Genomic DNA, 21,543 nt, shown 5'->3' on the forward strand with positions numbered 1-21,543 from the left:
AGTATCCAGCAAGAAGCACTGTTTCTGATCCTGGGCTTCTCTGCAGTGTGATTTATCTTTCACAAAGTGCATCCAGAGATCCTCCTTCACTGACTTTATTGCCATTAGCCATCAGCACTTTAGGGGAGCCTCCTATACTACATTTATCACAATCAGCGGACGTTCCACCTCACAGACGGCATTGCTGTTGACTTTACACATCCTTCTAGTGTAAACCAACAGAAGCTTCTTTATCTAAAATTCATGTATATTTATATATGTCTAGAAAACAATTGAAATGGGCCGGGCGCGCTGGCTAGCCTGTAATCCCAGCACTTTGGGAGGCTGAGGTGGGTGGGGATCACCCAAGGTCAGGAGTTCAAGACCAGCCTGGCCAACATGGTGAAACCCCATCTCTACTAAAAATACAAAAATTAGCCAGGCGTGTTGGTGTGAGCCTGTAGTCTCAGCTACTCCAGAGGCTAAGGCAGAAAAGAAAGAAAGAAAGAAAGAAAGAAAGAAAGAAAGAAAGAAAGAAAGAAAGAAAGAAAGAAAGAAAGAAAGAAAAGGGAAGGGAAGGGAAGAGAAGAGAAGGAAGGAAAGTGAAAACAGTTGAAATGATTATATACCAAACTAGGAACAGTGATTACTGGGAGGAATTTTTTATTTTGTTTTATTTTATTTTACTTTAAGTTCTGGGGTACATGTGCAGAACGTGCAGGTTTGTTACATAGGTATACATGTGCCACGGTGGTTTGCTGCACCTATCAACCCGTCATCTAGGTTTTAAGCCCAGGTTTGTCACATAGGTATACATGTGCCATGGTGGTTTGCTGCACCTATCGACTCATCATCTAGGTTTTAAGACCTGCATGCATTAGATATTTGTCCTAATCCTTTCCCTCCCCTTGCCCCCTACCCCGTGACAGGCCTGGGTGTGTGTTGTTCCCCTCCCTGTGTCCATGTGTTCTCGTTGTTGAACTTCCACTTATGAGTGAGAACATGCGATGTTTGGTTTTCTGTTCCTGTGTTAGTTTGCTGAGAATGAAGAGGGATTTTTACATTCTCTATATTATTTGACTTTTAAAAAACAAGGACTATGTATTAGGTAAAAATTTAATAAATATATTACCAGTCTGATTTTCTTTGTAGGGGAAAGGGGGTAGAATTATGTTGTAATGGAATGAGAAGAAATGCTGGTTTACACCTTTTTCCTCTTACTTGCCCTTTGAGACTCTGACTATGGCAAAACTCTTGCATATTCATAGCCTGAGGCCTTAGTTGGCTGGCGCTACCTCCTCCATCCCCTGCCTCCTCCAGGCTGACAGCCAGCACTATTAAAACTAACAAGCAAGCAAGCAAATGGCAATGACTTTGGGCCTCCCTGGCAATGACTTAAAAACAGTTAAAAACAGTTTTAACACTGTTAAAATAAGCAGGCAAGCAAATGGCGATGACTTTGGGCTTCCCCAGACATGAATGGTACCTGTCTCTGGGACCTTCAAGATTTCCCAGCTCTCCCTGACCACTTTGTCTCCCACTTCTTACCATGGTCCCAGTGCACCCTCCACTGTAGCGCTCATCACATTCTATGTCACTGTTTGTTTACATGTCAGCCTTCCTTACTCCTTGAAGGCAGAAGATGTGTCTCGGGTATTTCTTTTTTTTTTTTTTGAGACGGAGTCTTGCTTTTGTTGCCCAGGCTGGTGTGCAATGGCACGATCTCAGCTCATTGCAAACTCTGCCTCCCAGGTTCAAGCAATTCTCCTGCCTCAGCCTCCGGAGTAGCTAGGATTACCGGCATGCGCCACCACGCCTGGCTAATTTTGTATTTTTAGTAGAGATGAGGTTTCTCCATGTTGGTCAAGCTGGTCTCGAACTCCTGACCTCAGGTGATCTGCCTGCCTCGGCCTCCCAAAATTCTGAGCCACAGGTGTGAGCCATCTTGCCCAGCCTTGTCTCAGGTATTTCAAAACCCTCAGCACTTGACCTAGGGCCTGGCACATAGTAAGACTTCATAAATGTTTGAATGAATGAATGTGTGACTATCCAGGATCTCAAACTTAGTTTCAGCATTTTGCTAATAAGCTCTCTTTGTCTCATCTGTTCTTTTCCTCCATGCTATGAAATAATCTAATTTGACCAGCTTAGACTCAGTCTCTGAGCCAGTGGTTTACACACATTTTGTTCTCAGAACCCCTTTGCAACTTCAATATTTTGAGGACTACAAACAGTTTTCATTTATTTGGGTTATATCTATCAATCATTACCTTATTAAAAGTTAAAACTGGCCAGACACAGTGATTCATGCCTGTAATCCCAGCACTTTGGGAAGTCAAGGCAGGTGCATAGCTTGAGCTCAGGAGTTCGAGTCCAGCCTGGGTAACATGGTAAAACCCCATCTCTACCAAAAATACAAAAAATTAGCTGGGTGTGGTGGCACCTGCCTGTAGTCCCAGCTACTTGGGAGGCTGAGGTGGGAGGATCCCTTGAGCCTGGGAGGCAGTGGCTGCAGTGAGCCAAGATCGCCCCACTGCACTGCAGCCTGGGTGACAGAGCTGAGATTCCATCTCAAAAAAATAAAAATAAAATAAAATAAATTAAAACTCAGGAGAAATGTAAATATGTATTAACTCATTCATTTGAAAATAATGATAACAATCCCTATACATGTAAACACAAATAACACTTTTTATTCTTTTAAAAATACTATATTTTTTCAAACAAACCCCCCAAAAATTTGGCCGAGCACGGTGGCTCATGCCTATAATCCCAGCACTTTGGGAGGCCAAGGCAGGAGGATCACTTACATTCAGGAGTTCAAGACCAGCCTGGGCAACATAACGAGACCCTGTCTTTACAAAAAAACAAAAATTAAGCGAGTGTGGTGCTACATGCCTGTAGTCCCAGCTACTTGGGAGGCTGAGGTGGGAGGATTGCTTGAGCCCAAGAGGTCAAGGGTACAGTGAGCCCTGATCACAGCACTGTACTCAGCCTCAGTGACAGGGTGAGACCCTATCTCAAAACAAACAAACAAAGAAAAATTTTAATGGAATGGTTTTCCATGTTCGCAAGTCTCCTAATGTCTGGCTTAATAGAAGACAGCTGTATTCTCGTATCTGCTTCTGCATAATCTGTTGCAATATGTTATTTTGGTTGAAGTATATGAAGAAAATATGACCTTAAGCAAATATGTTTCGGGGTAAGAGAGAACCTCACAACCTGAAAAGGTCTCAGGAAGCCCTAGGGGTCCTCAGAGGACACCTTTGAAAAAGATTGCTCTGGCCGGGCATGGTGCCTCACACCTGTAATCCCAGCACTTTGGGAGGCTGAGGTGGGCAGATCACCTGAGATCAGTTCGAGACCAGCCTGGCCAACATGGCGAAATCCCATCTCTACTAAAAAAAAAACCAAAAATTAGCTGGGTGTGGTGGTGCTTACCTGTAATCCCAGCTACTCCGGAGGCTGAGGCAGGAGACTAACTTGAACCTGGGAGGCGGAGGTTGCAGTGAGCCAAGATTGCACCACTGCACTCCAGCCTGGGCGATAGAGCAAGACTCTGTCTCAAACAAAAAAAAAAAAAGAGAGAGAGAAGAAAAGATTGCCCTCATTCCTTATTTTTGTGAGTAGAACCTCTGTCCAGTCTGGAGGTTCTGTCTGAACTTAAAATCTCAGCAATCCTGCTGCCACCACCCAATAACATAATTGTCAATATCCTTATAATCCCCTACCTGTGTACCTTATTTCATAGTTTTCAAAGAGTTTTCCTATGTAATGTCTCCCAGTTGCCTATCAGACATATCTGCTGATTCCATCTTACCCATGAACAAAACTTCCTATGAATCATGAAGTTCAGAGTGTACATGATTTGCTCAGGGCAAGAGGCAGAGCTAGTGCTCAAACTCTCGCCTTGTAATACGAGTTATATGCTCTTTTGCTAGCCACTTACATCAGCAGTACTCCAGCCTGGCCTCATCTACAACAATCCAGAGTATTGAGATGTTTTTCTTTTCTTTTTTTTTTTTTTTTTTAGGCAGAATCTTGCTCTGTCACCCAGGTTGGAGTGCAGTGGCGTGATCTCGGCTCACTGCATGCTCCACCTCCTAGGTTCATACCATTCTCCTGCCTCAGCCTCCCGAGTAGCTGGGACTACAGGCATCTGCCACCACACCCAGCTAATTTTTTTGTATTTTTAGTAGAGATGGGGTTTCACCGTGTTAGCCAGGATGGTCTCCATCTACTAACCTCGTGATCCACCCGCCTTGGCCTCCCAAAGTGCTGGGATTACAGGCGTGAGCCACCGCACCCAGCGTGTTTTTCTTTTCTTTTTTTCTCTCTCTCTATCTTTTTTTTTTTTTTAGATGGAATCTCACTCTGTCGCCCAGGCTGAGTACAGTGGCGTGATCTCGGCTCACTGCAACTTCCACCTCTGGGGTTCAAGTGATTCTCCTGCCTCAGCTTCCTGAGTAGCTGGGATTACAGGCACACACCGCTGTGCCCATCTGATTCTTGTATTTTTAGTAGAGATGGGGTTTCACCATGTTGCCCAGGCTGGTCTTGAATTCCCGACCTCAGGTGATCCACCTGCCTCAGCCTCCCAAAGTTTTGGGATTACAGGCGTGAGCCACTGAGCCTGGCTGAGATGTATTTCAATATTTTCCTAATTTATATCTTGACAGGGAATGGCAACTAATATTTATTGAAAGCCTATTATACTCCAAGCACTGTACTACTAAATACCTAATTTGTTTTCCACCAACCTCACAAAAGCAGATGTTATTCTCACTTGAGGAATCAAGGTTTAGAATGATTTAAGTATCTTGACCTATTTGCCAAAGATGCGTGGCTAATAACTGGTAGCACCATCATTTGGATCAGACCACCTTATTCCAGGTCACACGCTCTTTCCGTTATACAACTGTGCCTTCACTAAAATCGTGGTTATATATGACAAAGTATCTTCTGACATCATTACAGCCACACAGGAACTCAGCCACAGACGCTTTCTGAACCTCCAATATATTTCTGCTCCTTTCTTTGTTGATTCTAGAAATACTGTCAAGCTTTCTTGACAAGCTCACTTCAACCTCTCCTATTAGTGCAATTCCACCAATCTATGGATAGAACCTTGAAATCCACTAAAAGAAAGCAGAGTAAAGAGAGGCATGCATTTCTTTACAACTAGTGATGGATTAAGAGCATCCAATTGATATTAATTGGCATGTAGCCATTAGGCATTAAAGGTTGAGGGTCTCTGCCCTCCTCCCCAGCTCCATGGTGACCAGACCCAGCCATTTCCTGGCTTAGAGCCTCTCCTATACAGGGCTAGTCCCAGGTGCACCTTTGAGATAACAATAATGTCTCCTAAAACAAACAGCCATTATTTCTACACAAAGACCTTCAATGTTTCCTCCATCAACAAAAGGCTACAGCAATCCCTCCAAGAAGACAAAGGGCTGGAAGCCCTTTCATAAATATCATGATGATGGTGTGGGCCCAGTGGGAAGGGAGAGCCAGGAAGATAATTCTCCAGCACTTTCTCTGCTGAGGAATAGCTGGGACAGGACTGACTCCATCCCTCAGAAAGAGCTCTGAGTGATTAATCATTCCTAAACTATTCATAATGACAGTAATAACATTTCCCTAACCTGTGGAAAGAAAGAAAAATATTGAGCCATTACAGGATTGTCGTCAGGATCAAATGAGATGATACATGTGAAATCTCTGTGTAAGGTTTAAAGGATTGCACAATTTACATTATTATTATCAGACAATTGATGGGTCACCCATATTGCCTGCATGAAAAAGATAGCTCTATTTTAGCCAGATGAGATTCCAAATAGTCTTGGATTATAGGTCCACCAGTTCCTAGAATAAAGCATAAGGGAGAAGAAACATGGTCAGTATGGTTGACCATGATAGTCTACTAGGGCTTGTCCCCTGCCAAATTGCTGTGCAGGTGATGGCTAACTTTGTTGGCTATTCTTTCCACTCCCAAGAGCCCAGATCTTGGAAATGAGGTCGCTGGTGGTTGATTCCTCACCTAGGGTCTAATGGTCCAAGTTCCCCACTTTCCCTTTCCTCCTTTGTCCCCCTGAAAACATCTCTCATGCAATTTACACAAAAATAGATACACATTATAAATTAAAGCATGAGAAAAGTGTCCAACCTCATTGGTAATAAAAGGCAAGTAAATTAATGTGAGTTGTACCATCTTATACCTATTTAATAATAAAAATTATAAATGAGAACATCCAATTTTGATGAGGTTGTGACAAAATTGATGTGATCTTATAGCACTAGTGGCATAATAAGTTTGTATAATCCCTTACAGAGGCAAAATGACAACACATAGCAAATACTAAGGAGATATTTCTATCTTTTGCCCTCGTGGTAATCTCTCTCCTTATCAATTCCCAAGGAAATAATTTAAAGAAGTGGGGAAAAAAAGCTGCAGCTATAGATACATTTACCATGATAGGCAAATACTGAAACAACCAGAGAAATGTTTTAGTTAATTGCAGTGTGACTGTAGTCCTTAAAATAAAAATATAAAAACTGGCTGGGCATGGTGGCTCACGCCTGTAATTCCAGCACTTTGGGAAACTGAGGCAGAGGGATGACTTGAGCTCAGGAGTTGAAGATCAGCCTAGAAAATATAGCAACACCCGACACAGGCACAGTGGCTCACGCCTGTAATCCCAGCACTTTGGGAGGTCGAGGTGGGTGGATCACAATGTCAGGAGTTTGAGACCAGCCTGGCCAATATGGTGAAACCTCATCTCTACTAAAAATACAAAAAAATTAACCAGGCGTGGTGGCACATGCCTGTAATCCCAGCTACTTGGGAGGCTGAGGCAGGAGAATTGCTTGAATTCAGGAGGCAGAAGTTGCAGTGAGCCGAGATCGCGCCACTGCACACCAGCCTGGGTGACAGAGCGAGACTGTCTCAAAAAAAAAAAAGAAAATATAGCAACACCCCATCTCTACAAAAAATTTAACATTAGCAGGGTGTGGTGGTGTGTCCCTGTAGTCCCAGCTACTTGAGAGGTTGAAGTGGGAGGATTGCTTGAGCCTAGGAGGTTGAGCTGTAGTGAGCTGAAATCGCGCCACTGCACTCCAGCCTGGGCAACAGAGTGAGAACAGAAAGAAAGAAAGAAAAGAAAGAAAGAGAGAGAGAGAGAGAGAGAAAGAAACAAAGAAAGAAAGAAAGAAAGGAAAGAAAGAAAGAAAGAAGGAAAGAAAGAAAAGAAAGAAAGAAAGAAAAGAAAGAGAGAGAGAAAGAAAGAAAGAAAGAAAGAAAGAAAAAGAAAGAAAGGCAGGCAGGGAGGGAGGGAGGGGAGGGAGGGAAGGAAGGAAGGAAGGAAGGAAGGAAGGAAGGAAGGAAGGAAGGAAGGAAGGAAGGAAAGAAATATGAAAACTACTGAGAGGCCAGGCACAGTGGCTCACGCCTGTAATCCTAGCACTTTGGAAGGCTTGAGCCCAGGAGTTCGAGACCAGACTGGGCAACACGGGGAAGCCCCGTCTCTATGAAAAATACAAAAATTAACCAGGTGTGGTGGTGCATGCCTGTAGACCCAGTTACTTTTAGGGCTGAGGTGGGAGGCTCACCCGAGAGTTTGAGGCTGGAGTGAGCTGAGGTTACACCACTGCATAACAGCCTGAGCAACAGAGCGAGGCCCTGTCTCAAAACAACAACAACAACAACAAAAACAAAAACTACTGTGGCTCATGCTTGTAATCCCAACATTTTGGGAGGCCGAGGTGGGCCGATCACTTGAGGTCAGGAGTTCCAGACCAGCCTGGGCAACACGGTGAAACCCCGTCTCTACTAAAAATACAAAAATTAGCCGGGCATGGTGGTGGGCGCCTGTAATCCCAGCTACACGGGAGGCTGAGGCAGGACACTGCACTCCAGCCTGGGTGAAAGAACCAGACTCTGTCTCAAAAAAAAAAAAAAAAAAACTACTTAGAAATATGATGAAATGTTATAAATGATGAAAGTATACAATATAATACAACTAGGTAAGAATGTATGCATAAACACCGGTAATAAGAAAAATGAAAAATTCTTTAATGTAGTGGTAGCCAACTATATTTTAAAATATTCTTTAATGTTTTTATATCATCTTTTAAATACACCAATAAAAAGAAAGAATAGTAGTTAGCTAGTAGAATTTCTCAATACTCTGCTTCTATTAGGGTAGGGCACGGAGTGGTCCTTGCTAAGATGTTGATGGGTATTAGTAAATTTATGAGCAATACATTTCCAGATAGAGAGGCCATAGTAGACACCAGTGGTTAAAAGCCTCGGAATTCAAGTCAGGCAACCAATTGCTAAGTTGGATTCCTCTTTCTTCACTTGCTTGCATGAGTGGCCTTGAGCAAGCTGTTTGACTTTTCTAAATCTTTCTGATTTGTAAAATGGGAGTGATAGGCAGAACCAATTTCATAGAGTCATTGGAAGTAGTCAGTGAGATAAAGTACATAATATAGTGCTAGGTGCATTGAAAAATTATTCAATAAAGGTTTGTTGTTTGTGCTGTTAATAATGATGATGGTGGTGGTGGTGGTTGTGATAAACTGAGGGCTTCCAGGGAAAGTACTTTCACTTAAAGGTCTGATGTCACTTACAGGATGCTACTCAAATAATACTATCCCTATATGTGGAGCCAACTAAAATTTTGAAAGGTAATTTTATGTTATTTATTGATTTACTTTTAATTGACAAATAATCACTGCTTTTATTTTATTTTATTTTTGAGATGGAGTCTCGCTCTGTCGCCCAGGCTGGAGTACAGTGACACGATCTCGGCTCACTGCAACCTCCACCTCCCAGGTTCAAGCGATTCTCTTGCCTCAGCCTCCTGAGTAGCTGGGAGTACAGGAGTGTGCCACCACACGCAACTAATTTTTGTATTTTTAGTAGAGTAGGGGTTTTGCCATGTTGGCCAGGCTGGTCTCGAACTCCTGATCTCAGGTGGTCCACCCGCCTCGGTCTGCCGAAGTTCTGGGATTACAGGCATGAGCCACCGTGCCCGGCTCACTCTGTATCTTTATGGGGTGCAATGTAATGTTTCTTCAGATGTATACATCATGGAATGATCAAATCAGGCTAATTAACATATCCATCATCTCAAATGTTTCTTTGTGTTGAGAATATTTAAAATCATCTCTTTTAGCTATTTTGAAAGATATAATATATTATTATTAACTGCAATCATGAAAGTTATTTTTTCCAAGTTTCCACAAGCAGCACTGAAAAGTTGTTTTTAATACACTTTTTAAGATAAACGTTATTTATTTATTTATTTATTTATTTATTGAGACAGAGTCTTTCTCTGTCACCCGGTCTGGAGGGCAGTGGCATGATCTCAGCTCACTGCAACCTCCGCCTCCCAGGTTCAAGTGATTCTCCTGTCTCAGCCTCCTGAGTAGCTGGGATTACAGGTGCCCGCCATCACGCCTGGCTAATTTTTGTATTTTTAATAGAGACGGGGTTTCACCATGTTGGCCAGGCTGGTCTCGAACTCCTGGCCTCAGGCAGTCTGCCCAGTTCGGTCTCCCAAAGTGCTGGGATTACAGGCATGAGCCACCATGCCCAGCCCACTTTATTTTTTTAGAGTAATTTTAGGTTCACAGCAAAATTGAATGAAAGGTGCAGAGATTTCCCATAGATCCCCTGTCCTCACGTAAGTACAGCCTCCCCTGCTATCAACATCCAACACCAGGGTGGTACCTTTGTTATACAATGGACCTACATTGACACATGACTATTACCCGAAGTCCACAGTGTACCTTAGGTTTTACTCTTGGTATTGTACATTGTGTGGGTTTTACATAAAATGACAGGTATTCACCATACAGAGTAGTTTCACTGCCCTAAAAATCCTCTGTGCTTTACCTATTCATCCTTCTGTTTCCCCAACCCCTGGAAGCCGCTGACAACTTTTAGTATCTCCATAGTTCTGTCTTTTCCACCATGGCATATAGTTGGAATTACACAGTATGTAGCCTTTTCAGATTGGCTTCTCTCTTGAAAGGTATTTTTTTAATGAACAGTCTAGAGGACCAGGTGAGGGTTTTGATTTTCGACTAGATAATACAAAGATAACTACTACCAGTGATTGTGTTTGGTTCTTTATGCATGTTATCTCCAGAAGATAAATGTTATTATCCTTATTGGTAGAACAATTGTTCAAGGTCACAAAGCCAGGAAGTAGAGGAGCTAGTATTTGAATCTAGTGTGTCTGACTCCAATGTTTTTATGTTTTCATCATGCCACTGTGTTTACCTAATAATAAACACAGGTCCTGGAGCATTTGAACCCGGTCACGGGAACTGACATGGAAAAGCACACTGGCACAGCTGCATATCCAACTGCACGTCACTCCAGTTCTTAGAAAACAGCATCCTGATAGAGCAACACAACAGCCACCCCGCTTGGTGCCAGCTTTCAGGCTTATAATGTGTATTCCCAATCCTTAGGCAGGAGAGCTCAGTCAGCATACTGACTAGCCAAATTAAGTGGATCTGGTTCAGTGTTTCTTAACCTTTTTTGCATTATCCATCTCCCCAGAAGTCTCTTTAGACATTTTCTTCCTAATCACTCCCAATTCTGATACTGCAGACAGACTCTACATTTGCTTATGTACCGTGACTCTTCAGTGGCCCAAAAGCCATTGTAATACCTAAAGCATTCTTTTTGCCCTTGGAGAAACTATTTTTACACTCTTGGGGGCTACATCATCCCCACTGAGAACCTATGGTCTAGATGCAGTTGGCCAGAGCTCAAGGAGCCTAATGGAGAGCTGAGACATCAGCGGGGTGAGGCCAGGACCTTGGAGAGCGCCGAAGTGGCCCTCCTGAGGCCATTCCAAGGCTCCATGTTGCCTGAAAATATGTCTGAAAGGAAGAGGCAGGTAGAGGCAGGGGCTAGGAAACTAGTATTAGTATTATCTTACTAGATGTCGTAGGAATCATCAGAATGTGAAGGCCTCCTAATTCTGTTTCATAAAAAGTTCTTGTGGGGCCAGCACTTTGTGGGTGCGGACTTTAATTCTCAAGGCCCAAGGCAGTTAAATGGCAAATTTTCAGGTAGTCTAAGGATTTCAGGGTCTTTATTAAGAGTGCAATTCCACAGGACTTGGAGGTTTTCCGAGGTTTAAAGGTATCAGATTAATTCTTCCTTCCTCACCCTCCACTGCTGGCTGGGTTATGATGCCACATTTATAGTTTTACAGTGCCTGCTGTGACTTGAAGACAATAGGCACTATTTACCATGTGCCAGACAGACACTGTGCTAAGCATATTAGTGAGCTATTTTATTTAACCTGCTTAAGAATCTTCTCAGGTGGGTATGATCATTGTCCAAGGATAAGAGAGGTTAGCAAACTTGCTCAGGATCACACAGCTGATAATTGGGGAAGCGCCAGACCTTGAACCCACATAGTCGACTTCAGAGCCTCACTGCTTAACCAGCATGCTATACTGCCACCAGACTGACTCAGTGGCCCTGGTAAGGTTTTTGTTTTTAAAAATCCCATTAATATCCTTAGCACAGGACTATCATCTCCCCTACTCAACTTTCCCAGAGATACCTCTGTGACCCAAGGTTTATACTTCTGCCCTCTCCTCAGGAGAACTTAAAATTTGTCATGTCACTCCTATGCTTAAAACTTTTCAATAGCTCTCCCTGTCCCCCTCAGAATAAAGTCCAAATTCTTTCTCATGCCTTATAAGGCCCCTCATGATCGGCCCCTTCTTATAAGGCCAGACTTGTCTTTTACCACTTTGCTTCTCAAACTCTCTGCTCCAGCCACGTTGATGCACTTTAACCAAACTGTGCCCTCTGTCCCTTTTGGGCCTTGGCACATGCTCTCCCCTCTTCCCAGAGACTTTCTTTCTATTCACCTCCCTTTCAAGGGGATAAATCCTCCATATCTCTCAGGTTTTAGCTCCGATATCACTTCCTCTGCATTTCCTCACAGATCCCCCAAATCTGGGTACAACAGAAATAATGGCATCACAGTACTCTGTGCTGGTCAGATTGTCCGTGGCATATTTTGTCCAGTGCCAGGCATCACATAGATGAAGTCTGCAGGCAGGCAACCAGTATGGAGAGCATTCTGAAATTGCTTTTAATATATGCCAGGCACTGAGTTGATGATTTCATGGCTATTATCTCACATAATCCTATTGGATTGGGTAAGTACGATGAGGAAACTGAAATTCAAAGAAGTTAAGCAAATTGCTTGAGGGCCCTCAGATGGTGAATGGCAGTGCACAGTGTTTGACCCAAACCTGTGCAAATTTGGAGCCCATGCCTTCAATCCCTACATAATACCATCTCTGAAAACCATAGTATCATGACTAGTTTAAGAAAAGTACCATGAAAAAATAGAAGTTATTTAACCTAGAGAACAGATGACCAAGGGCAAGCTATATTCATTCAAACAGTTGAAAGGTTGTCACTTCAGAGAGTAACAGGAACACCTCAGTAGTTGGCTTAATAGAAGAAAGTTCTGAAAAGAAAGTGAGCCTCTGAGGGGAAAGGCCCAAGTGTCTGTTATCTATGTGTTTCTCAGTCCAACGTCTGGCTCAGAGGAGGTGGCTCCATAAGAGGAAGGAAACAGAGCTGCCCAATAGTAGAATGGGTTGCCTCATGAAACAGTGACAGCCCTGCTGACACTCCCCAGGTTGGGCTGGTTGGCCACCTGACAGAGCACCATGGGAAGGATCACAGAGAAAGGATTCCACGTATTCTGCATCCTAAAATTAGATGAGCTCTAAACCCCTGTCTGCTCAAGGATTCTGTAATTATTGGACTAAGTCTATGACTCAGATTTTGGCAAGTCACAGACCATCTGGCAATGCATCAGTGCACTGAGATCTCAGAAAGCAGAGAACATGAGTGGATTGGACTCCTGGACTTCCAGAACCCAAGCTTCCACCCTTTCCAGCTCCATACAATGGAGTTAGAAATGGTTCACTGTAACTCTGGGGAGCTAGAAACAGTCCTGTTCCAGAGGCTAATCTGGAAAGAGAGACGTTTAAGTCATTTATAGAGAAAGGCTCTGCCTGTGGGTTTCAGCTGCTGTCACGGGATCTGAAAAAGGAGATGACTTCTCCTTGCTAGCAGATGGTTAGGACAAAAAAAATCAATACGTCAACAAATGAATTTCTGACAGCCATTTGCTGAAAGGAATTGAAAGGGCCCCACAATATGTACATTGGGCCGGCCGTTGTTCCTCACATGCACTGTGTCCTTTCACTCCCTGCCGAGTGGCCAGTGACAAACACAGAGGACTGTCCCCTCTGTCCAGCATGGAATGAGTTCCGATAGAGCACAGCCAGAACAAAGTGCTTTCTGCCAGCTTTCCTAGAGGGCTTGCACAAATGTGGGTGGCTCAAAAAATAAGACAACATTTCATCAACATTAATGTTATGAGACTCTTTGACTCCACTTTCAAAAGATTTATGCACCCTGACAAGAACAGAGTATTGTGGAGCCTAGAACACCTACTAATGAGGGCATCTTAGTTGTATGATTCAACCTACAGCTTTAATCAAAACACAACCCCACACACAACTATATTAAACTAGGCAAACATCACTTGTGCAATTTTTGAAAGAAGTAATAAACCAAATACAAAGTTGCTGTCATTACCTACAAGTCTAATAGCATCTGTTTTGTCCAATTTTATTATTATTTACAGTTCTTTGACTCTATCTTTCCACAGTCGCCCTCCTATCTTTTCACTTGCTTCTCTCAACTTAGAGATCAAACTTTCTCAGTTTGTGTCTATAGCTAGAACCTCAATAAGCTTCCTCCAATGGCATGTGACATGGTGGTCTCTCACATGGGACCATCACCACACCATGTGTTTCCCTCCCTCTCTTAACAGGGATCTGAGATCTAAGGTCGCCTGGATCTTTTACTTCCTCTCTTTTTTCTTCCATTTTTTTCTCTGCCTCTAAAGAAACATGAATTGGATATAGTATAATAACTACGTGAAGCCCACCAAACTATCTTTCCAAACAGAAGGGAGTGGTTTTCCACTCTTTTTTTTTTTTTTTTTTTTTTTTTGGAGACAGAGAGACAGAGTCTTGCTCTGTCCCCCAGGCTGGAGTGTAGTGGCACGATCTTGGCTCACTGCAACTCTGCTCCTGGGTTCAAGTGATTCTCCTGCCTCAGCCTCCTGAGTAGCTGGGATTACAGGCACCTGCCACCCAGCTAATTTTTGTATTTTTAGTAGAGACAGGGTTTCGCCATGTTGGCCAAGCTGGTCTCAAAACTCCTGACCTCAGGTGATGTGCCCACTTCGGCCTCCCAAAGTGCTGGGATTACAGGTGTGAGCCACCGTGCCAGCCCACTCTCCACAGAAGGGTAAAATATTTTCACCTTTCACCTTTTCAGCCAATAGAAAACAATGGCTGCCAAAAACCGGTTTCCCCTTGTAATTCTTGACCAAACTGCCTTCCTCTACTGACAAATTCCTTTTAAACAAAATATCTTAAGCTGCAAAGGTAAATAGATGGGATTGGAATATTGTTATCTAAAGTTCCCGGATATAGCCTGCTTACACAGATAGATGCTGGCTCCACAGATGTTGCCCACAGGAATGTTTATACAGATAATGCACACATAGATGTTTCTCACAGACAGATGTACACAAACACAGATGCTACTCACATAGACAGATGTCCACCAGGAACACAATATATACCAACAGCTCCCTCAGGGTGGTCTTGATATAAAGTTCCCGGTTCTCAGCTGTGTTCTCAGTCAGGGTTGTTCCCCAAAGTCCTAAGGGGCATGGGAGAGATGCCTGGGATGCTCAGTGGCAGTGTTCCTCCCAGTCATCCCCACCCATCTGTCTCTGGACTTTAGCCCCTTTCCACCCCTGCCCTTCCTTGCCCATCACCTTCATCCTTGGCTGAATCTGGCTACTGTACCCACACCCATGCTTGCCCTTCCCATCAGCTCCCTGAGGTCGACAGGGGTGAAGGCCCTGGCTTGTAGAGAATGAAGGCATGGAAAGGAGGCACCTGTTCCAGGTGGGGTAGTCTATCACATCCATGTCCTCCCTCAAACCAGCTCCCACATACCTCTCTGGATCCCCAGGTGATGACCATGCCAGGCTCCCCACAACCAGTAGACCGCTCAGCTGGCCTCTGTGTTCTGGGTCATGCAGCACTACCATGGGCAATTCATACACCCCAAAGTGACACCGAAAGGTCACCTCTTCTTCAGATCACATTCCACCCCCACCCCCTGCCCAAAAGCTTTTGGTGACTCCTCCTGATTCTAATATCCCAGGAGAACCGTCCCCCTATCTGGTACCTCTGATGCCTTGACAGATATGGAGGCAGCAGCTGGACACCCGGGTCCTGTATGCCGTCTCCTGGGGTTCATCTTCAGGCTTCTTGGGTTGGGGCTGGAGAGGCCCCGTGCTGGAGATGGTGCAGACTCTCAGCGTCCCGTGTGGGGAAGGGGGACCACTGTAGGCGGGGTTGTCCCAGGCTCCACTCCCCAGGTTTTGCAACTCCTGCCCCTCAGGACTTCCCACAGCATTCATGGGGAATGAGGTGGGGGGGCCCGGTACCCCAGGTGCCCACTCTCAGCTAGAGGAAGAGGGAGCAGAGGCACAGCCCAGCCTAGCCAGCAGAGAGCAAATGGAAGGGCGTCTGAGAGCAGCTGTTTCCACACAGCCTGGGCTCCTGCCTTTTGTAGGGGGATGTCTGTGCCTGCTGGGGAGGGAGCGGATGAGAGGACAGGGTGGGGAAGGACCATCAATCCTGTCAGGAGCTCTCTCTCCCTCTTGCTGCAAGCCCCAGGGGACCAGCCAAAAGGGGAGGTGAGGGAACTGGAAGGTGGGGGTTTGAAGAGGGGAGAGGGGAGAATAGGAGGAGGATGTGGAGCTGGGAGTGGAAGGAGAAATGGGAGGAAAAGGCGATGCTGGGGATGAAGGGAGCTGCTCACAGATGTGCCTGGTGGAGAGATGGCCCAGAGGTCGGACAGAAGAGACGATCAAAGAGCAATGGGAGGAGCTGAGACAGGAGGGGAGCCGGGGGCCTGTGCTGCGGGTCTGAGCTCATTTCCACTAAAAGCTCCTAAAAGGGCCGACATGGATTGGGGTGGGGACCAAGGCCGGGAGGAAAGCTGAAGAGCGCTGTCCCCCTCCCAGGCTCTGCCCACCTCCCAGGTTCAGCCAATGGGTCTGAGGCTCCTGTCCTGTCTCACCTTCAGCTGTCCCCTGGTGGAGCAGAGATGGGCAGCTCCCTTCCCTCACTTCACCCTCTCAGCCGTGGGGTAAGGACAGTGGCAGGAAGAACCCCAGTCTCACATACTTCAGGGCACTGAGGGGGCAGGGGAGAGGACCACAGAGTCCTAGGTTGTCTATATTCCTTGTTCTGAGGCTTGCCTTTCCATGGCTTACAGGTGAGATACACCAAGAGAGGGGGTTCCTTAAGGGTGTGGGGCTCAGTATGGGAAAAAGGCTAAGACCTGGTTGGGAGGCTGGATCGGAGAACAAAGGACAAGGACAGTATGATGTGGGACTAAAGGGGAGTGGATATCTGGACCCAGCTGAGCTGGGAACATTTTCCCATGGCTCTGCTTAGTCCTGGGCCTAGAATCGTAAACTTGAGCACAAAGTGGAACTATCCGTGATATCAGGATTAATCTGCTTTCTTTATAACTGCAGGTCTCTGAATTAAAACTGTGGCATGGGCCCCCAAGCACATCCCTGCCCTGCTCCAGCTTCTGATCACCGGCTCCAGCTCTCCTATAGGCATGCATGATACCCCAGAATGGGGCTGGTCCCACAGGTGGTGGTGGTCACCCTGCAGTTTCTCCTCCTTGAGGCTAGAGGAGAGACTTTCCTCTCCTAACTCCTGGCTCCCCACCCAGGGCTACTCACTGGCCTGAAGCCCACCTTCACATTCAGCAAAACATCAGCCTTGTCAAAATAATCAGTCTTGAGTGTCCCTATAAAGAGATCTTGGCTGGGTGTGGTTGCCCACACCTGTAATTCCAGCACTTTGGGAGGCCAGGGCAGGAGGATCACTTGAGCTCAGGAGTTCAAGACCAGCCTAGGCAACATGGTGAAACACCGCCTCTACAAAACAACAACAACAAAAAAAAATTAGCCAGGCATGGGGTGCGTGCATGTAGTCCCAGCTACTCAGGTGGCTGGGGTGGTAGAACCACTTGAGCTGGGGAGGCTGAGGCAGTGAGGCTGCAGTGAGCTGAAATCACACCACTGCACTCCAGCCTGAGCAACAGAGCAAGACCCTGTCTCAAGAAAAAAGAAAGAAAGAAAGATAACAAGCGTTGGCAAGGCTGTGGAGAAAAGGGGCCCCTTGTATGCTTGGCTGTATTGTAAATTAGTACAGACATCTTGGAAAACAGTATGGAGGTTCCTCAAAAAACTAAAAATAGAATTACCATATGTTCCAAGAATCTCAAAGGAATTGAAATCAGTGTGTTGAATAGCTGTCTCCTCTCCCATGTCCATTGCAGGATTATTAATAATAGCCAAGATATGGAAACAATCTAAGTATCCATCAACTGATGAACGGATTTAAAAGATGTGGTATATATGCACAATATAATATACTCAGCCTTGAAAAAAAAACACAGAAAATTCTGTCATTTACGACAACATAGATAAACCTAGAGAACATTATGTTAAGTGAAATAAGCCAGGCATAATGAGACAGATGCCCTATGCTCTCACTTATATGTGGAAACTAAAAAAATTGAACTCGTAGAAGTAGAGAGTAGAATGGTGGTTACCAGAGGCTGGGGGCGAGGGGTGGGTGAGAGGGGAAGAGAGTGGTCGATGGATAAAAGCTTTCAGTCAGGCAAGAGAAATATGTTCTGTTGTTCTGTTGCACAGTGTGGTGACTACAGTTGATAATGAGGTACTGTGTACTTCAAAATAGCTAACAGAGAGGATTTAAAAAGTTCTTACTACAAAGAAATGATAAATATTTGAAGTAATGAATATGCTAATTCACCTGATTTGATCACTCCACAATGTATACATGTATCAAAATGTCACATTGTACCTCATAAGTATATAGAATTATTATTTATCAATTAAAAATAAAATAAAACTTTAAAAAATGGAGCAAATGGGCCAGGCACGGTGGCTAACATCAGCACTTTGGGAGGCCGAGCTTGAGACTAGGAGTTCAAGACCAGCCTGGGCAACAAAGTGAGACCCTGTCTCTACAAAAAAATCAAAATATTAGCTGGGCATGGTAATGCATGTCTGTAATCCCAAATACACGGGAGGCTGAGGCAGGAGGATTGCTTGAGCCCGGGAGGTCAGGGCTGCAGTGAGCCGTGTTCATGCCATTGCACTCCAGCCTTGGTGACAGAGAAAGAGCTTGTTTCAAAAAAAAAAAAAAAAAAAAAAAAGCAGCAGCAGCAAATGGAGGCATGAATAATGTGAGGTAGCCTATTTTAATGGTATAGACACTAAACATTATGAAGTTTAGGGGAAAAGGAAGCTTCCTCTGGAGGAAATGAAACAGAAGCTAGATCTTGATGGATGGGCGAGGTTTGGGAAGGAAGAGCCCCATCAGGTTTGGATGGGAAGGTTTGGAAAAGAAGAGGTTCCTTCTAAGCATAGGAATGATAGGTAGGGTCTTGGGGCTCTGAAGATGTCTGTGATGCCCCTAGGGTTGTAGAAGACTGGCCCTTAGTGCAGTTGGGAGAAAACAGAGGAGGGGGAAGGCCTGAGGTTGCATAACGAGGGTGAGGACCTCTGGTGGTCCCTATTGCCGCCGAGAACTGTGGTGTGCGTGAATCCCTTCAGAGACCATGGAAACTACCAGCTATTCAGAGTGGTTGAAGAACAAAAGGAGGTGGCTTCTGACTAAGTCAGTGGGAAGGAAATGACAAAATAAGAAGAAAAGGAAGGGTTCTTTTTCATTTGGGGCACTCATCCATGCTAATTTTTCATCCATAAAGAAATGAGTAGTCAATCCTTTCATGCTTCCTTTACCAAAAGGTGATTGAATTTATTTTATTAATTCATAGCCTATGTTTAAGGGAAATATATTATTTTGAGATTTTTATTTGTAGTTTAAATGTTTCTTGGGGGGTTGGAGATTTAAGGTAGTCCCAGACTTCTTTTAGATTTTTCCTCCTTATTATAGTTTGTATAAATATTGATCCAACCTAGATATAAGCTATGGGTAGGAGGAATCTTTTTTTTTTTTTAACTATAGAACACAGCATTCCAGAAAAACCTCATTTCCATTGGTGAATGGCTATTGGCATACACAAACCTGGCATGTGGTTGAGGAGAAGGGATGCAGCTGACGTGAGAAAATCTTGAGAAGAGAGCTATAATCCCGCTTCCAATTCACTTGAGGTTTTGATGTATGAGGAAAGATGAAAAGAACTGTATGTGGGTAGGCCTGGCTGAAGAGCTAAGGAGTGCAGGTGCATGTGTGTGGGATGGGGTCCTGACAGCCATGTGCAGATGCATGTGTGTGGGATGGGGTCCTGACAGCCATGTGCAGATAGTTGAAGGCATAAGCCCCAAAGAAGGAGAGGGATTGTGAAGGTGCTCTTTAGGGGATTATCTAAGGGTAATGAATGAACCAAAGGGGAAAAAAATGTTTCATCAGAACTTTCATCATGGGTAAGATGTAAGAGGCTTTAAAACAACCTCCCATGAGAGGTGGTGAAATTCCCATCCCTTGAGTCATTTGGAGGAGACCTAGAAAGTTTTGGAAGTATACAACACTGCCCTGGTGGGGGAACAGATTTGGCAACCAAGACTATCCTCTATCCTGGTGTTTTACAGCTCAATTTCCAAGATGAGTCAATTGATAAACAATAAATTTGGAAACTCTCCAGAAAAAAAGAAAGAAAAAGGAGGAAGAACTGTGCCAGAATCAACCACCTTATGTTAGATAAGCTGATGACAAAGGAAAAGGGAGCCACTACCTCTCACCTACAAGCCTTTTAAATAATTGCAAAAAGACCCCTGCCTTGCATAACTGGACCTTAGGATAGGGTTGATGAGCAGGAAGCTAACAGTATGGTCCAGAGAAGCAGGAAAAGCAACAGGAGATGGTATATGATTCCCATTGGGTAATTTTGAATTCTGGAGGAGGCTTGTGATCAGCAGGGGTTTGACTGTGCTGAAGGAGGGTCATCATGTGACAAGTCTCACATCTCTGATTGTTCAAGGCCACCAGTGGACTGCTTTATTCACCTTTGGTCACCTACCTGGGCAAAATCCGATTGCTTTCTCCTGCTTAGGGTTAAGCATTCCCCATGTGTGTGGATCAACCCGTATTGGCCCCAGGAGCACAGCTTATGCAACACGGCTTGAGAAATGTTCTCAAAAAGTTCTCTGCATTCTTATGATGTTTACACTTGCTCAAGAAATTGCAAATGTGGTAATCAAGTGGCATCTCCTGATTATCTTGTGTCCAGTACCTTTCTCCATGTCCTCAAGCTCCTACTGGCACTTGACTTTTCCTCTTGTCGATGCCATCGACAAACCAGTGTCAGCCGGGCGTGGTGGCTAATGCCTGTAATCCCAACACTTTGGGAGACTGAGGTGGGTGGATCACCTGAAGTCAGGAGTTCGAGACCAGCCTGGCCAACATGGTGAAACACTGTCTCTACTAAAAATACAAAAATTAGCCGGGCATGGTGGCATGTGCCTATAATTCCAGCTACTCGGGAGGCTGAGGCAGGAGAATCACTTGTACCTGGGAAGTGGAGGTTGCAGTGAGCCAAGATCACGCCACTGCACTCCAGCCTGGGCAACAGAGCAAGACTCTGTCTCAAACAAACAAAAAATGTGAATAAAGTCCCTGGGTTTAGCAGGGCTCAGCAACTTACTAGTATATGGTTCTGAACAAGTCGCTTTTGAGACTCAGTTTACCTATCTGCAAATCTCCAAAGTGTTGATAGCAATGCCTGCCCTGCTGACTTTAAGGACTGTTTTAGGATTTAGATAACAGAATATAGAAGTCTTTATAAACTGTGTACTTTGAAGCACAAAACAAATTTAGTTCTCTTGCTGTTGCATCCATGCTTGTACATTCCACTCATATACAGCAATTCGTGGGTAATGTAGATACCTTCAGCCAGGACTTTGACATTATTTCTGAGCGACACGCGTCCCAGAATTCTCTATGTCTACACTATTTCAAGCAGCTGACACCAGTAGAATGGAGTGATACCATTTGTCCTGGAGAGAATTCCAAAGGTAATCTTTGAGTGACAGCACCTATTAGATGAATTTTATAACCACATGACAAGCCTTGTAGCCCATCAAAGCCAGAAGCACCTCTTCATCTGGAAGCTTTTTTTTTTTTTTTTTTTTGAGATGGAGTCTCGCTCTCTCGCCCCAGGCTGGAGTGCAGTGGCGTGATCTCGGCTCACTGCAACCTCCGCCTCCTGGGTTCACGCCATTCTCCTGCCTCAGCTGGGACTACAGGCGCCCGCCACCATGCCCGGATAATTTTTTTGTATTTTTAGTAGAGACGGGGTTTCACCCTGTTAGCCAGGATGGTCTT

General features: G+C 44.6%; 1 protein-coding gene across 2 annotated transcripts in view; it reads right to left on the reverse strand.

Annotated features, from left to right (window-relative positions):
• Window positions 1-16,101, reverse strand: part of PKD2L1 (polycystin 2 like 1, transient receptor potential cation channel) — a 42,461-nt gene extending 26,360 nt beyond the window's left edge. Inside the window, exons 1-2 of one of the 2 annotated variants that reach the window (XM_003825467.4) lie at window positions 15,326-16,101; window positions 14,675-14,788 (exon numbers count right to left, since the gene is read on the reverse strand). In XM_003825467.4, the coding sequence (XP_003825515.1) occupies window positions 14,675-14,788; window positions 15,326-15,560 (349 nt within the window). In that variant the 5' untranslated portion in view covers window positions 15,561-16,101. Of the gene's footprint in view, window positions 1-14,674; window positions 14,811-15,325 lie in introns of both variants that reach the window. The other variant, XM_055093280.1, reaches the window with a different exon arrangement.
• Window positions 16,102-21,543: the final 5,442 nt, after the last annotated feature.

This window comes from Pan paniscus, chromosome 8 (genome assembly GCF_029289425.2).
Source record: "Pan paniscus chromosome 8, NHGRI_mPanPan1-v2.0_pri, whole genome shotgun sequence".
Taxonomy (NCBI): Eukaryota; Metazoa; Chordata; class Mammalia; order Primates; family Hominidae; genus Pan; species Pan paniscus.